The sequence below is a fragment of the Hyla sarda genome, chromosome 12 (assembly GCF_029499605.1).
Source record: "Hyla sarda isolate aHylSar1 chromosome 12, aHylSar1.hap1, whole genome shotgun sequence".
Taxonomy (NCBI): Eukaryota; Metazoa; Chordata; class Amphibia; order Anura; family Hylidae; genus Hyla; species Hyla sarda.
This window is the reverse complement of record NC_079200.1, coordinates 31,976,503-31,994,397: the sequence shown is the minus strand read 5'-3', so window position 1 is coordinate 31,994,397 and position 17,895 is coordinate 31,976,503. Positions and strand designations below refer to the sequence as shown.

The following is a 17,895-nucleotide window of genomic DNA, read 5'->3' as shown; positions in this document are numbered from 1 at the left end:
TTAGAAAAATGCAAAATTTTCAATTTTTTCGTCAAATTTGGGGATTTTTCACCAAGAAAGGATGCAAGTTACCATAAAATTTTACCACTATGTTAAAGTAGAATATGTCACGAAAAAACAGTCTCGGAATCAGAATAATAACTAAAAGCGTTCCAGAGTTATTAATGTTTAAAGTGACAGTGGTCAGAATTGCAAAAAACGCTCCGGTCCTTAAGGTATAAAATGGCCTGGTCCTTAAGGGGTTAAATGATATAAAAAGTGACCAAAAACGCACTATTTTGGACTTTGGAATTTTTTTGCGCGTACGCCATTGACTGTGCGGTTGAATTAACTATATATTTTTATAATTCGCACGCGGTGATACCATATATGTTTATTTTTATTTACACTGTGTTTTTTTATGGGAAAAGGGGGGTGATTCAAACTTTTAATAGGGGAGGAGTTAAATGATATTCATTCACTTTTTTTTGCAGTGTTATAGCTTCCATAGGGACCTATAACACTGCACACACTGATCTTTTACACTGATCATTGTTATCCCATAGGGACCTATAACACTGCACACACTGATCTCTTATACTGATCATTGTTATCCCATAGGGACCTATAACACTGCACACACTGATCTCTTATACTGATCATTGTTATCCCATAGGGACCTATAACACTGCACACACTGATCTTTATCATTGATCACTGGTTTCTCATAAGAAACCAGTGATCGACGATTCTGGCGCTTGACTACTCATGCCTGGATCTCACGCACTGAGCAGTCATTCAGCGATCGGACAGCGAGGAGGCAGGTAGGGGCCCTCCCGCTGTCCTGTAAGCTGTTCGGGATGCCGCGGTTATCCCGAACAGCTCACTGAGTTAACTGGCACTTTTTACTTTCGCTTTAGGGTTAATAGCGCGCGGCACCGAGATCGGCGCTGCGCGCTATTAGCGGCGGGTCCCGGCTTCACTATGACGCCGGGCCCGCCATGATATGATGCAGGGTTACTGTGTAACCCCGCGTTATATCACCCCTTAAGGGGTTATCCAGGAAAAAAACTTTAATATATATATATATCATCAACTGGCTCCAGAAAGTTAAGCAGATTTGTAAATTACTTCTATTAAAAATTCTTAATCCTTTCAGTACTTATGAGCTGCTCAAGTTGAGTTCTTTTTTTCTCTCTAAGTGCTCTCTGATGACACCTGTCTCGGGAACCATCCAGAGTAGAAGCAAATCCCAATTGCAAACCTCTTCTACTCTGTGCAGTTCCTGAGACAAGCAGAGATGTCAGCAGAGAGCACTGTTGCCAGACAGAAAAGAACAACTCATCTTCAGCAGCTGATAATTATTAGAAGGATTAAGATTTTTTTAATAGAAGTAATTTATAAATCTGTTTAACTTTCTGGAGCCAGATGATATATAAAATATTTTTTTTTCCTGGAATACCCCTTTAAGAATAAAAATGCTTTTCAAATGTTCCTAATGACCTGATTGCCTTGACATTACTAGAATCTCAGGTAAATTTAGGTCTGGGACTATAGTAGCAGGGATGTTCATATCCACAGGGATATGGTCCACATAAAAGTACAGAAAATCTATGTGTTAAAGGGGTACTCCGTAGGGGGGGGGGGGGGGGAAATGTGCCAGAAAGTTAAAATCTTAATCCTTCCAGTACTTATCAGCTGCTGTATACTACAGAGGAAATTGTGTGGTTCTTTTCAGTCTGACCACAGTGCTCTCTGCTGACACCTCTGTCCATGTCAGGAACTGTCCGGAGCAGGAGAGGTTTGCTATGGGGATTTGCTCCTACTCTGGATAGTTCCGGACACGATAATATTTATTCGCTGTGTTCCGTAATCCAAAGCTCCCATTTTGTAGAGTATATTGGTTAGAAAAGTGCACAAAACAAATGTATGCGTTCTGTAGTGCCATTATGAGACTCTTAAAGGGGTACTCTCGTGGAAAACTTTTTTTTTTTTTTTTAAATGCCAGAAAGTTAAACAGATTTGTAAATTACTTCTATTAAAAAAAATCTTAATCCTTCCAGTACTTATTAGGGGCTATATATACTAAAGAGGAAATGCTTATCTTTTTAGATTTGTCTGATGTCCTGACCACAGTGCTCTCTGCTGACCTCTGCTGTCCATTTTAGGAACTGTCCAGAGCAGCATATGTTTGCTATGGGGATTTTCTCCTGCTCTGGACAGTTCCTGAAATGGACAGTAGAGGTCAGCAGAGAGCACTGTGGTCAGGACATCAGAGAAATCTAAAAAGATAAGCATTTCCTCTTTAGCATATATAGCCCCTAAAAAGTACTGGAAGGATTAAGATTTTTTAATAGAAGTAATTTACAAATCTGCTTAACTTTCTGGCACCAGTTGATTTATTTATTTTTTTTTTAATAAGTTTTCCACGGGAATACCCCTTTAATAAATATCTTGGGACATGTGGAAAAAAATAAAATGCTCGCAATCCCTCTTTGGATTTTTGGGAAGCTTTGCCGGTCTCGGTGCAAAAATCAGGAAAAACATAACATAAAGACTTGATAAAATCTCTTGTAAAAAAAAATGTAAAAAAATTTAAAAATGAAAACATGCTAAAACAGCAAAAAAAAAGGTAAATTAAAAATAAAAAACACTACATAAAGTATTGGCATTTAGTTGAGTAAATCTGGCCCACACAGTCTGAGGGGTTTTTGTTCTTCTATGGATTAGTACAGCCCTAGTGTTTCCCAACCAGGGTGCTTCCAGCTGTTTCAAAACTACAACTCCCGGCATGCCCGGACAGCCTTTGGCTGTCCGGGCATGCTGGGAGTTGTAGTTTTGCAACAGCTGGAGGTACCCTGGTAAGGAAACACTGGACTGTTCCACCACTACTCTCCAAGTGTGGCGAAACTAAAACTCCCAGCAACCCCATGCACATTAGTGACAGTGATGTCCCCGGTTAGTCATCTTCCGGTACCGGTAAACTCTCCATGGATAAGAACAGCAAGATCGCGGATTTAGCCGGAAGTCCCTTTAATTTTTTTATTTTTTTTTTCCCTGCGAAAGTGAGCCCCGCCTACTGCCGAACACGCCCACTCAAACCGCCTTGGGGTTGTGTACGCGTTTACACGCCACGCCCCTAGCAACGGTCGAGGTATGATGAAACTTCCAGTAACTTAACTCCGCCCCCCTCCCCTTGACACCCACACCCAACCCTCTCGTACGCCATGACGTAACGCAAATCCTGTTTACGAAATGACGTCACACGCACCGAAACTTCCAGAACGTCTTACGTCAGACGCAATATTTTTTTTGCAAGTCACTGTGAGGGCCTGTGCACGTTCTCTCCCACCGCTCTGACTCTCCGGTGTGGCCAAACCAGCGGCGGCGCTCCACAATTGAGCGGAGGCGCCGCGGTCTGTCAGTCCGGGAGACAGAGCGGGGCGAAAAAAGAGCCGAAAGCGCTGCTGACAGCTGATAGGCGGAGCGGGCAGCCTGTCAGTGACGTCACTCTGGCATGTTGGGCGCTGTGGCGCGTGATTTGCCGCCGAGCTGTCAGTGACAGTTAAGTGGTGCGCTTTCGTCCTCTCTTTCCATTGGTCGCCTCTCGCCGTGCTCTTCAGTGATTGGCTGCTTACGGTATGACCCCGCCCCCACTTGTATAGCAGTGGTGGAGCCCGGCTGTGATTGGTGGATAGCAGAGTTCTATGTTTTGCCGGGTGATGCGGAAGTGGTATTCGGGGCAGCGGGTACAGGGGCGGCGGATACACGAGGAAGGAGAAGAGCGCATGCAGCGGGGACACCTTTCAGCGTGTGTGAGAGCGACCCAGGTAGACGAGGGGGAGGCCGGTGTACAGCCCGCGGTATACGGGGGTGGCGGATATATTTATGGACTATTAGGAAACTGAGCGTGTGGGCGTTAGATGGGAGCGGGGAAAGTCGCAGGCTGTGGAGGCACGTGCGACATTTGTAAAGGGGTTAATATACCGGAGGATCTGTTATCAGCCCGTGGGTGGAGAGACTATGTTGTTTGTCAGTAAGGTTCTTAATAGAAAGCCTCCCCAGATCCCAGCCCCCCCCCCCCCCCCATGACCACTACTTCTCCTGAGAGGGCCCCCCAGATCCCAGCCCCCCAATGATCACTACTTCTCCTGAGAGGGCCCCACAGATCCCAGCCCCCCAATGATCACTACTTCTCCTGAGAGGGCCCCCCAGATCCCAGCCCCCCCAATGATCACTACTTCTCCTGAGAGGTGCCCCCCCCCAGATCCCAGCCCCCTAATGATCACTACTTCTCCTGAGGCCCCCCCAGATCCCAGCCCCCCCAATGATCACTACTTCTTCTGAGGGGCCCCCCAGATCCCAGTCCCCCCCAATGATCACTACTTCTCCTGAGAGGGGCCCCCCAGATCCCAGCCCCCCAATGATCACTACTTCTCCTGAGAGGGCCCCCAGATCCCAGTCCCCACAATGATCACTACTTCTCCTGAGAGGGGGCCCCCCAGATCCCAGCCCCCCCAATAATCACTACTTCTCCTGAGAGGGGCCCCCCAGATCCCAGCCCCCCCCCCCCCAATGATCACTACTTCTCCTGAGAGGGCCCCCCCCCCCAATGATCACTACCTCTCCAGAGGGCCCCCCCAGATCCCCTATGATCACTACTTCTCCTGAGCGGGCCCCCCATATCCCAGCCCCCCCAATGACCACTACTTCTCCTGAGCGGGCCCCCCATATCCCAGCCCCCCCAATGACCACTACTTCTCCTGAGAGGGGCCCCTCAGATCCCAGACCCCCAATGATCATTACTTCTCCTGAGAGGGGCCCCCCAGCTGCTCTACACACATTTCTACCATATATGAGTGCGGATCTGTTGTATAGGATTTGGGTTTCCTGCTCCTTTAAATGTCTCTGTGATCTGACCCTACCTGCCCCAACACCCTGAAAGACTATACCAGTGTTTCCCAACCAGGGTGCCTCCAGCTGTTGCAAAACTACAACTCCCAGCATGCCGGGAGCTGCTGGGAGTTGTAGTTTTGCAACAGCTGGAGGCACCCTGGTTGGGAAACACTGGACTATACTGTAACACAAACAACTCCCATCATCCCCGGAGAGCCCTCACCTCTCTAGCTGTTGCAAAACTACAACTCCCAGCATGCCCCGACAGACAAATCCCCACCTTGAAGTTGTAGATTTGTAGCATCTGGAGGGATGGAGGCTATTGGCACATGATGGGAGTCGTAGTTTTCCAAAATTTTGAGATGTGGGCTGACGACAGGACATAAAAAGAGTTGTCGTCTGCAACAGCGGGGTAAATAGATCCTGTGCGTATTAAAAAGCAATGGACCAACATTTAGAAAACTACAGCTTCCATTATACCAAGCAAAGGGGTAGCTCATGTCCAGACCACTGTTTCCCAACCAGGCTGCCTGGGCATGCTGGGAGTTGTAGTGGTTGGAAATCCCTGGTGTTGAATTTTAGTCCAAATGCCCTCAATGTTCTGTAAGGGATCAGAAGTATCTTCTCTTCCCTTTTCTTCAGCCAATGTCTGTAAATCTCTTGCAGACTACAATTCCCATCATGCTTAGACAGTTGCAGATTGCTGGGGTACATAGGTGACAGTAGACAGGCTTCTGTACGGTTGGATTAGCCCTAAATCTCTCGAGTGTTCTTGTTTATTCTCTATTATGGTTACTGTGTGCAGACCGGATAGTCCTGTCTGACCACGGCCACGTGTGATAGATGTAGGTCAGCCACTGCCAGGGTGAAGGAGGTTTCTTATGAAAACAGTCTAGTTTCCTGGGCTTACATAATACTGATATGATGCAATGCTCTTGTAATTCTAGATGGCTGTGCAAACATTTTCTGCTTCCCTTAGGTCAGTTTTTCCCAGCCAGGGTGCCTCCAGCTGTTGCAAAACTACAACTCCCAGCATGCCCGGACAGCCTTCGGCTGTCCGGGCATGCTGGGAGTTGTAGTTTTGCAACAGCTGGAGGCACCCTGCTTGGGAAACATTGCCTTAGCTTCATGAATCCATTAACAAGTATCTGTTCCCTTCATTTTTTTTGTAGGAGAAACGTTGGTATACTTCTGTGAACGGGAAAGTGTGAGTGTTGGGGGTCCCTTCTTCCCTGGGGCTCCCAGACATGCTGTCTTTGAAGAAGTATCTGACGGAGGGTCTTATCCAGTTCACCATTCTGTTGAGCCTCATGGGTGTGCGCGTGGACTTGGACTCCTATCTGCCCTCTCACCTGCCCCCTCTGCATGAGATCATCCTGGGGCCTACTTCAGCCTATACCCAGACCCAGTTCCACAGCCTCCGCGGCACCACAGATGGCTACGGAGTGCACCCCAAGAGTGTGGACTTAGACCAGTTTTTTACCACCCGCAGACTGTTAAGCCGCATGCGCGCCCTTGACAGACTGCAAGTGCCCAGCACAGAACTCGATACCTGGCTAGTGCACAGGGAGGCGGAGGGCTCAGTGTCCAGCGCCCAGACTGGTTCCAGCCTATCCCCTGAAGGCCCTCAGGAGCTTCCGCCATCAGACAACAGAGAGACAGAACAGGGACGTGGTACTGAGGAGCTGGGAGCGACCGCACCATCGGAAATCTCAGAACTAAACAAGGAGGTAAGAGACTTCCAGAAACTGAGATGCTGTCGTACCTGGTACATAAGTCCGCCATTGCCTTTTGTGGATTTTAACAAAGTTAAAGGGGTAGTCCAGTGGTGAAATCCTTATCCCCCTATCCTAAGGATAGGGGATAAGTTTGAGATTGCGGGGGGTCCGACCGCTGGGGCCCCCTGCGGTCTCTCTGTACGGGGGCCAGGCTCTCCGGCCAGATAGGGGGTGTCGACCTCCGCACGAAGCGGCGTCCGACACGCCCCCTCAATACATCGCTATGGCAGAGCCGGAGATTGCCGAAGGCAGCGCTTCGGCTCTGCCATAGAGTTGTATTGAGGGGGCGTGTCGGCTGCCGCTTCGTGCGGAGGTCGACACGCCCCCTTCCTGCGGGCTGTCGGGACCCCGTACAGGAGATCGCAGGGGGCCCCAGCGGTCGGTCCCCCCGCGATCTCAAACTTATCCCCTATCCTTAGGATAGGGGATAAGTTGTTCACCACTGGGTTCACCACTGGACTACTCCTTTAAAGGGGTATTCCAGGAAAAAAACTTTTTTTTTATTTTTTCATTTTATTTTTTTATATCAACTGGCTCAACAAAGTTAAACAGATTTATAAATTACTTCTATTAAAAAAATCTTAATCCTTCCAATAATTATCAGCTGTTGAAGTTGAGTTGGCAACAGTGCTCTCTGCTGACATCTCTGCTTGTCTCTGGAACTGCACAGAGTAGAAGAGGTTTGCTATGGGGATCTGCTTCTACTCTGGACAGTTCCCGAGACACGTGTCATCAGAGAGCACTTAGACAGAAAAGAACAACTCAACTTCAGCAGCTCATAAGTACTGGAAGGATTATGTTTTTTAAATAGAAGTAATTTACAAATCTGTTTAACTTTCTGGAGCCAGTTGATATATATAAAAACTTTTTTTTCCTGGATAACCCCCTTTAAAGAGGTTTCTCTTTACAATCTGACCAGCTTAGGGGGAAGGAGGGAAAAATATAAACCTCTCTTACCTTCCTTGTCGCCGCCGGTATAACGGAGCTCCACCCCCACTGTTTGGCGCTTCCAGGTTTGGGGACGTGACGACACGCACCCACTCATCCAATCAGTGACTGCAGCGGTGTTCCGTCTCAACTACTGATTGGCTAGGTGGCCGTGTGACATCATGTCATCGGACAGAGAGGACCAGAGCTCTGTTATACCAGCAGCAGAAAGGTAAGAGTGTTGTTTACCTTCCCTCTCCCTGATCAGATTTTTTCTATATTAGGTACACACAAATATCAATATATATCCAGTGCCAGTCTCTTGGTTGAGAGAGTGGCACAGGATCACGGCACGGCTATACCCCATACAGTGCCGTCACATGCCTGGACTTGTGTACTGATTTGTTTACACAGGATTTGACGGGGAGGGTGGGGGCTGTTGTTCTGCTGCTCTTTGACATGTGAGACGGGAGTAGTCTGCAATGCAGACGGGAATAGGGTCACCTTACCTTGCTGCAGTGCCAAGAGCATCTGATCTAATGTGGGCAAGGCAAATGTTTGTAGGAGTCTCGCTGTGGTGCCCGTACAGTATGTGCACAGATCATATTACACGGTAGAGCAACATTGTGGCCCATGTATATTTTGGTTCTGAGGTTTTACCCGTTTATGCCACAATGTAGACATAACTCAAGAACCCTGCCGTGAAATACTGCCATCCTCCGTGTTCAGACAGGGATTAGAGTGGCACTTGATCTGGGGAGCACATGTGTGGCATTAGCTGCCATGTTACACAACAAACGCCTCACATGATTCATATGGATTTATATTTGTACAGTTGGTATAATACGTGCCTGATGCAAATAGCAAAGCATATTACTAAATTCTAGAGCAGTGTTTCCCAAGCATTGTGCCTCCAGCTGTGGCAAAACTACAACTCCCAGCATGCCCGGACACCTGAGCTGGAGGCGTACTTGTTGGGAAACACTTGTCTAGATCCCCAAGATCATGTTGCTAAGCTTGGAGGGAACCTAGGGTACTAAACACTGGCACCACCACTACTACTACTTCTTCAGGGCACTCGTATGCCTCTTCTACCCAGCCCATTTTCACTTTAAGGACCCGAGCATTTTTTTGCACATCTGACCACTGTCACTTTAAGCATTAATAACTCTAGGATGCTTTCACTTTTCATTCTGATTCCGAGAATGTTTGTTTTTTCGTGACATATTCTACTCTTGTTAGTGGTAAATTTTTGTCGATACTTGCATCATTTTTGGGTGAAAAATTTCCAAATTTGATGAAAAATTAGAAAATTTAGCATTTTTTTTTTACTTTGAAACTCTCCGCTTAAAAGGAAAATTGACATCCCAAATAAATAATCTATATTGATTGACATATAAAATATGTCTATGTTATGTTGGCATCATAAAGTTGACATGTTTTTACTTTTGGAAGACATCAGAGGACTTCAAAGTTCAGCAGCAATTTTCCAATTTTTCACAAGATTTTCAAAATCGGAATTTTTTCATGGACAGATGTTGCCGAACTACAACTCCCAGCATGCGTGGACTGTCTTCGCATGTTTTGAATTGTAGTTTTGCATCATCTGGAGCGCTACAGTTTGGAGACCACTGCACAGTTGTCTCCAAACTGTGGCCCTCCTGATGTTGCAAAACTACAACTCCCAGCATGCCCAGACAGCCAAAGGCTGTCTGGGCATGCTGGGAGTTGTAGTTTTGAAACTCCTAGAAGCAGCAGTGAAGATCACTTTACAGCGATCTTCACTGCTGTCACTGATGCCGCTGCTGCCTCCACTTGCCTGCCGTTGGTCACCGGTTTCCCACTGCCTGCCTCCGGTTCTAAAGTATCTGCCACCACGCTGGCCCCCGCAACTGTTGCCAACATCTTCCTCCGCTCTGCCCGCACTTGCAGAGCGGGGGATCTCAACTGTAACCCGCCCCCCCACCCTGCGAGTCGCTGGTCAGTCCTGGCCGGCCAATCGCAGGGAATATGAGGAGGTGGCACCCCTGCCACCTCACTCTTATCCTTCAGGATTATCGGGCTCCGATCATCCCTATTTTCCGGGAGATCGGGTCACCAGAGACCCGATCAACCCGGATTTGCTGCAAATCACTGATCCGAATTGGGTTTGCACAGGGTGCCTGCTTGGGGACCGGAATTCCCACGGGCGTACAGGTACCCCCTGGGTCCTTAAGTCCCAGGACGTCAGGGTGTACCTGTACGCCCTGGGTCCTTAATGGGTTAAAGTCTGGCCGAGGCACAGAATTTTAAGCACTTTCCTTAAAGGGGTACTCCAATGGCCAGCCTTCCGGCTGAGTTCGGAACATTTTAGTTCCAAATGCTTTGCGCGCTGCGGGGGTAGGCCACGCCCCCTCTTGGCGTCAGCCAATACAAATCTATGGGAGGGTAACCGCCACCACGCCTCCTTGCATCGAGGGGGCGTGACCTGACGTCACGAGGGGCGTGGCCGACCCCCTGCATTTCTGTCCCAGACCACACCACATTGTCTTATTAGCCTCCAGGGTTAGAGTTTAGTTTTCACAATTTTTTTTTTCTTTTTTATTGAATTAATTAATTGTTAATAATACTTATTATTATTATTATTATTTTTAAATCTCCAGCTTCTGAGCCCATAATAGAAAGTTATAATACAGTGTAATATGCTTCTGTTACCTCTCTGAACAGCTTTGTCCTGTTTTTATGCACAGGACCCACACCCAGAAGTTCTGGTGTGTAAGAAATGTATTTATTTATTTTAACCATTGTGTCTGACCTTTCCCAGCATTCTGTGCAGCCAGGAAAAATAGGTCATAAGTCACATGGTCTCCAGGATTGCATGGCTGTGGTCACATGGTCTCTGGGGGAGCACAGCTATGCTTGCAGAGGATAGGTGGACTGCTATCCGCCCGCCCACTTCAGCATAGCCGTGGTCCCCCAGAGACCATGTGACCTGTGACATATTGTCTCTGCCACACGGATTGATGGGAAAGGTCACGGATTGATGGGAAAGGTATGCACTACAGCACTTCTAGGTGTATCTCCTGTGTGTGAAAATGGGACAAAACAGTACAGACTGGTAATAGAAGCATATTACACAATACTACAACTTGCTAACATGAGCTCAGAGGCTGGAAAGAAAGAAAAACAACAAAAACAGAATACTCCTTTTAAGAAGGCCCAAGTGCCCAACCACCAGACACAACAATAAAAGCCAAAAATAAAAAAATTACAAATTGGGATTTTTAAGGGCACCATCACTGGCAGAGTCTCTTCATAGTTCTTATCTACAGATGTTGTATGGATGCGCTTCCTGATCAGGTTACCTTAAGATCAGTAGTCTCCAAACTATGGACCTCAAGCTGTTGCAAAACTACAACTCCCAGCATGTCCGGACAGCCGTTGGCTGTCCGGGCATGCTGGGAGTTGTAGTTTTGCAACAGCAGGAGGTTCACAGTTTGGAGACCACTTATTTAAATGGTGTATCAGATGATGGCAAGTAGATGTTTACATGCCGAGGTGCCACCTTATGTGATCTTTAGATGGTCCCATGTGTGAATGGGCAGACGGTATAGCTCGGCCGTCTGCTCTCGGCGAAGACACGGTGATGAAGGAACCAGCAGCTGTTACTCGTGTCACACGGCAAGCGTGAGCAGAGGTGACAGGTGCCTGGTCCACACTTGCACAATATAGAGGATCCCCGAGTTCTGTGAAACCAGGGACAATCTTCTAACCTGTTTACATGGTAGTTACAGGCTGGTAGTACACAGCTCTTATGTGTCACACAGGAGGGGGGGGGGAGCAGTCATATGACATAACATTACACACCCTCGTATACCAATGTGGCATCCGGCTGCTTCGGTTGCCGTTCATACGTGAATGTCCTGCGCAGGATCTATTTCTGCAGTCTCTATTGTTTTCCCAGCTTTAGGGAGATTGTGTAGGTTTGGTGCTCAGCCATGTGCAGCTGACACAAGAACAAGACCCGGGGGACATGTTGGAGGGCTGTGACCGTGCCCTTGAGGGGACAATGCAGTGACATGGAGGGCTTTACTTCAATGCAGAAGTTGTACCGCTGCGTTCTGAATCAGGCGCTTTAATAAATGTTTAAATATCTGGCTCGGTATAGTTTCAGGCCATACGTCGTAGCAATTGAATTGTAGCGTTACAGCGTGATGTAAACGAGCGCGTCTCTGTTTCTGGAGAAAAAAATAAAACATAATTTCTTTCTGTTCCAGGAAATTGATCCAATAGATATTTTATGGCTTCAGGATATTGACCTTGGAGCCGGGCGTGAAGATTTCGAGAGCAGAGGACGACACAAGGACAATGAAGATATTTGGGATTCTTTCCGTGATGACCCAGGAAGCGAATCCCTGCAGCCCAGGGTGCAAGTGGATGGAGAAACTGGGGAAAATGTGCCACAGGAGGTAGGTGTTGACCAGATATTAACATTTTTCTATTTATTCTATGGTACATATTAACCCCAGTAATCATTCAACTGCATAAGTGGCCTCCCCCAGAATGTTGCAAAACTACAACTCCCAGCATGCCCGGACAGCCGTTGGCTGTCCGGGCATGCTGGGAGTTGTAGTTTTGCAACATCTGGAGTTCTGCAGTTGGGAGACCAATAAACTAAGCATCTGATTCTCCATTCTCGTAGCTCCTGCATCATCTTCCATCACATGAATGTCCCTCTCTTCTTATTTCAGTTGCCTAAAAACATAATGGAGGCCATAAAAACACCTTCACAATATTGTTTTGTTACAGTATTGATGGCTTCTGTTTTCTACAGGGTCAGACCGCTATGTCTTTGGCAGAGTGCCTGAGTCTTCTGGATGACACTTTCCAGTTTGCCGATTCTTCTGAGGTAATTCGTCGCCCTCTGTTTTTTGTTCTGTTTTATTCCTTCTAACCGCTCGAGCATTGCAGTCTGACTTCTGCTCTATGCAGTTTCCAGCTCCTGAATCCCAGAGTATCTTTGATCGCGAAACAAGCCCAGTGGCCTTAGATCAGACAGATGGACTGTTGTCCCCTTTTCTACCAGAAATGGAGTCGACTCTTGATCTAGAGGAGCAATGGCAGGATCTGATGTCAATCATGGATATGCAGGTATTAGTTTTTCCAGCAAGTTAAACCTAATATAACAACATATTCACCATAGGTTTAAGACAACAAGAGTATCCACGTTTAGATAGACCAGAACAAGATCCACAGTCAGATATTTTTTGGGGAAAAAAATATCTATAAACACACACATACACACACATATATATATATATATATATATATATATATATATATTCTACCTCTTGTTCTGGTCTATCTAAATGTGGATACCTATGGGGGAAAAAAAATAATAATAAATATAAAATATATATATAAAACATATTTTTTTTTTATTTTTTTTTATATTTTCTCAACCGAAAAGTGAGTCAAAGTCACATACATTAAAACAGGAATTTCAAAGACAAGAATTCCTATGGGTCTATAGCACACAACTTTTAGGTGCTGTATTTTCATGTGGAAATACCTGCATAATACAGCATTTGGTGAAACATGGCACAATTTTTTTGTGTCTTAATAAGAATGAAATAAAACGTAGTCTTTATATAAAATGTCTGCTATAAAAGGCAGTAGACACCTGACTTGTAAGACTGGCTCCACATTTGTTTGATTCAGAAACGTCCCAGATTGAAAATTTGGATACACGTTCCATCTGATGCCCCATTGGTTAAAGAGCTTCAGGGCACTGGACCTTTGACCTATCTGGACCTTTTGACCATCTAGCGTGGTTTAGCTGAATCAAAAACACTGCATGCGTGTTGGATGGAAATGATGCTGGATTGCCCAACATATGTGACCCAGTTGTACATTTACTGTCAGAATAACAGTAGAGATTTTTTTAGGTCCTAGGTGGTACTAGGAATTCTAGTCCTTCATATATTTGTGCATTTGATAGGGAAGTAGAGGCCCCTTTTTATAGTGTTATTAAAGGGGTTGTCCAGGCATACATTCCTGCTTGATCTGACATCTGGCTTGGAGAGACGCAATGCCTGCTGGGCAGGAGAGGTCCAAGACAACATCCAACGTCCTGTTGAGTTTCATGCATGGGTCTCATTAATAAGGGCCCATTCACACTAAAGAACTTCTGCCCGGAGATATTGGGTGAAGAACCTGTGTGCAGCGGGCTCTGCTGAAATCAATTGGCGATATACCGGGGCAAACATGTGACCTCCCCATTGACAGCGTGCATGGTGCAGTAGAAAACCATTAAAAACAATGGGAGACTGATGCATTGGAATTCTGGTAGTGTGAATGTGGCCTTAGAATACTTGCTGGATGTCAGCTTGGGCAGGACAACCCCTTTTAAGTTTGTACTGTAACCAAATTTCCTTCTTGGTCCTGATTTTACATTGTTTTTTTCCTTTAGCCCATGGATATTAATGGTACAAGTGAGAATCCTTTATATCTGAGCCTAGACCCATCACTGCAGCAAAATGGGAACCTGGATGCATCATCTCTTCAAGGTTGTGCTTCAAACGTGTCTCTTTTTACTCCTTCCATGGAGCCTTTTGCAATCCCAGAGTCGCCGCTGCCTCAGCTGTCGTCTCACAACTCCAGTGACATCAATTCCACTTTTGGATTTACCAATATGACAGGGATTCTTTTCCCCTCGCAGCTAAATAACACATCCAATGACACCTCAAGCAGCACTGTACAGGACCCCCTTGGCGGGATCTTGGGAGATGCTTTATTTGATGAAATTAGCCTGATGGACTTGGCACTCGAGGAGGGGTTCAGCCAAGTGCAAGCTTCTCAACTTCAGGAAGAGTTGGATTCAGATTCTGGTTTGTCTCTCGATTCACATCGCAGTCCAGCATCTCCTAGTGGTTCTGAGACATCATCATCATCATCTTCTTCATGCTCTTCATCATCCTCATTCTCCGAGGAAGGAGCAGTGGGATACAGCTCTGACTCTGAAATGGTGGAACCAGAGGAGCTTGAGGAAGCCAGTGGTTACCAATCGGAATACAGCAAGTTCTGCAGGATGAGCTCCCAGGACCCCAGCCGATTTAGTCGCTTGCCTTTCCTTGAGCATGTTGGACACAATCATACCTACAACATGGTTCCTGAGGAACCAGAGGAGCCGCAGCTGCCTATGACAGGGAGGGGAAGCCGAAGACAAGCAGCATTCATAGACAGACAGGCTGGACGAGATGAGCAAAGAGCTAGAGCCATGAAGATCCCTTTCAGCAATGATAAAATCATCAATCTGCCCGTAGAGGAGTTCAATGAGCTTCTCACCAAATACCAGCTCAGCGAGGCACAACTGTGCCTAGTCCGTGATATTCGCAGACGAGGAAAGAACAAGATGGCTGCTCAGAACTGCCGCAAGAGGAAACTAGACACTATTCTGAATCTGGAACAAGAGGTGAAACGCCTAAACCGTGAACGTAGCTCTCAGCTGCGTGAAAAAGGAGAAAACTTGAGATCACTCCAGAGAATGAAACAGGAAGTGGAAAGCCTCTATCAGGAAGTGTTTAACCAGATGAGAGACCAACAGGGCCGTCCATACTCTCCTCAGCACTATGCTCTGCACTACACGAGCAATGGCAACGTAGTACTCATGCCACGCAATGCCGAGGGTCAGCAAAGTCGACGGCCAGAGAGAAAGGACCGGAGGAAGTGATGTAACTGTGTTTGATATCAGGAATATTACAGGACAGGGGATGTGGGCTGTGCTTTCATTCAGGCCTCCGTATCAAACCTTTCACACAAGACTGTCCCCAGTGAGTGATGAGGTAGATTTCTACACATACTGAGGGCCAGGGACTGTGTCCTGTCTGTGTTGGGGCCCCGTTTGTCCAGGAATAAGGAGGAGGCCAGCCGGGCCTGAGGGCAGAAGCATGCCCTGAACTCGTAAACTTAAGAAGCTGGCAAAGGCAGGGTGAAAGACCATTTTTTTTGTTTAGCTCTTGATCTTGTACCATGTCTAAAATGTAGGCTTATGTTTGCCGGGAAGTGAAGAGGAACCTTGCATGAGGGTGAGCTGTGTCAGAATGCTGTCCCTAGTGGGCACATAGCTGGCACAAAGCGTTTAAATGATTTGGGAAAAGTTGGCAAGTTGTTAAAGGTAATCTGAGCCTCACAAAACATTGTGCCCATCGTCGCAGAACCATTTCCTGCTAGTTTTATGGGGCTTGGTTATTCCTAGTAAGGTTTAATTGTTTACAGCAAGTTAAGGGTAATTTCTTCTCATTTTTAAGTTTAGAATTTCCCAAGTTACAGATTGTATTGCCCCTGACTGCCAGACAGGGCATGACCCAGTGACACCAGCACCTCACCCAGTCAGACTAATTTGTTTGAAGGTCTTCAAAGACTGAACAGTACCATGAAATCAATTGCCGTTACTAGACCACCAATGAGAAAAAAAAGTGAAACCTAACCTTTATTACACTACTTATATAAACGTCACACAAATAATGCCACCATTCCTATTCCTTCAACAGATCAACATCCAATTGACACTAACAAGGAGGAGGGAGGGGCAAGTGCCCAACTACTCTACGACCTACCTTCTGTCCATGCCTTTTGGGGGTGCCCGCCTCCTTAGTACAGTGTCCCCAACCATGAAAATGGTCCCTCTCTGATGTAATGTGAGGGACAAAACAAAAAATAGAAGATATTGAAGGCCAAGGAAATGGAGAACATGAGAACACATGCCAGCAAAGACAATGAAATTAAAACATCTAGCAATAATAAAATCCACTGTAAAGAGACCAGAGCACTGCACCATTTGGGTTACTGAACTCAAGTCCTTATCAATATTTTAGGTAAACAACTAATTATAGATTTAAGTCCTTAGTTATAATTCCAATGATTCCTCTGTAGGATTAACACAGGGTCTGTGAAGAATCTTCCCTAGAGTGATCTAGTCACCATAGTACATAAATTACACATGTATTGATTGACACCAATAATGGTCTAATCTGGTCGCTTGATGTTTTCATTTATCATCTTTTCTATCACAGGTTATTATGTTCCCTCACTGTTTCCCTGGCCTTTAATTTTTTTTTTTTCCTTTGTCCCCACATTACATCAGGGAGGGATCGTTTACCAGTTCTAGCGCTATCCAGAGGATCCTGTGAAGTGGGCAGGACAGTGTGTGTACTATGGATTCCAGTGCTGTTTAGCGGGAATTGTATTACTTGAGGGATTGTTGATGAATCCTTCTCATTCTATTAAATTCATGTGATCAGTTAGGTTTAGAGTTTGCTGAGTGTGATAACTATGCACGTTCCATAATACATCATACTGGAACCAGTACAACTATGTATTGACTTTTTTTTTTCTTTTTTTTTTTTTTTATTGTTTTCTTTTTTTTTTTTTTTTTTTTCATTTGAAATAAACAGATTTTGTGATATTCTAAATTCAGTGTTGTTTCCTTGTCCGTTCTGCAGTAAAACAAAGTTGCAAAAAATACTACCAAAGTAATGTAAAACATTTTCACTAAATTTCTGTGATGTATAGTCCTGTCAGACTAATCTGATCAGCTTCTATGAGGAGGACAGTTATAGATTGGATCGGGGTGCAGCTGTGGATATTATATACGGTCTTGGCCGTAAATGTTGGCACCCCTGAAATTTTTCAAGAAAATGAAGTATTTCTCATAGAAAAGGATTGCCGTAACACGTGTTTTGCTATACACATGTTTATTCCCTTTGTGTGTATTGGAACCAAACCAAAAAAAAGGATGAAAAAAAACAAATTGGACATAATGTCACACCAAACTCCAAAAATGGGCTGGACAAAATTATTGGCACCCTTAACTTAATATTTGGTTGCATACCCTTTGGAAAAAAAATAACTGAAATCAGTCGCTTCCTATAACCATCAATAAGCTTCTTACACCTCTCAGCCGGAATGTTGGACCACTCTTCCTTTGCAAACTGCTCCAGGTCTCTCTTATTGGAAGGCGCATTTTCCCAACAGCAATTTTAAGATCACTTCACAGGTGTTCAATGGGATTTAGATCTGGTCACTTCAGAACTCTCCAGCGCTTTGTTGCCATCCATTTCTGTGTGCTTTTTGATGTTCCTGCAGGAAGACCCAAGATCTCGGACACAAACCCAGCTTTCTGACACTGGGCTGTACAGTGCGACCCAAAATCCGTTGGTAATCCTCAGATTTCATGATACCTTGCACACATTCAAGGCACCCAGTGCCAGGGGCAGCAAAACAACCCAAAACATCATTGAACCTCCACCATATTTCACTGTAGGTACTGTGTTTT

At 45.7% G+C, this 17,895-nt stretch overlaps 2 protein-coding genes across 5 annotated transcripts in view; one reads left to right on the top strand and one right to left on the bottom strand.

Annotated features, from left to right (window-relative positions):
- Positions 1–3,100, bottom strand: part of COPZ2 (COPI coat complex subunit zeta 2) — an 85,377-nt gene extending 82,277 nt beyond the window's left edge. Inside the window, exon 1 of the mRNA XM_056549026.1 lies at positions 2,957–3,100. Within this exon, the coding sequence (XP_056405001.1) occupies positions 2,957–2,971 (15 nt within the window). The 5' untranslated portion in view covers positions 2,972–3,100. The remainder of the gene's footprint in view (positions 1–2,956) is intronic.
- A 186-nt stretch (positions 3,101–3,286) lies between these two features.
- Positions 3,287–16,963, top strand: NFE2L1 (NFE2 like bZIP transcription factor 1). 4 transcript variants are annotated; one of them, XM_056549021.1, is made up of 6 exons: positions 3,287–3,543; positions 6,048–6,605; positions 11,837–12,028; positions 12,394–12,468; positions 12,552–12,710; positions 14,032–16,963. In XM_056549021.1, exons 2-6 carry the CDS (start codon positions 6,123–6,125, stop codon positions 15,289–15,291), a joined length of 2,169 nt encoding a protein of 722 aa, XP_056404996.1. In that variant the 5' UTR covers positions 3,287–3,543; positions 6,048–6,122; the 3' UTR covers positions 15,292–16,963. The 4 variants fall into 4 exon arrangements, with proteins under 4 accessions (XP_056404996.1, XP_056404997.1, XP_056404995.1 ...); XM_056549022.1 differs by having other exon boundaries at positions 3,287–3,551; XM_056549020.1 differs by having other exon boundaries at positions 3,287–3,618.
- The last annotated feature ends 932 nt before the right edge of the window (positions 16,964–17,895 follow it).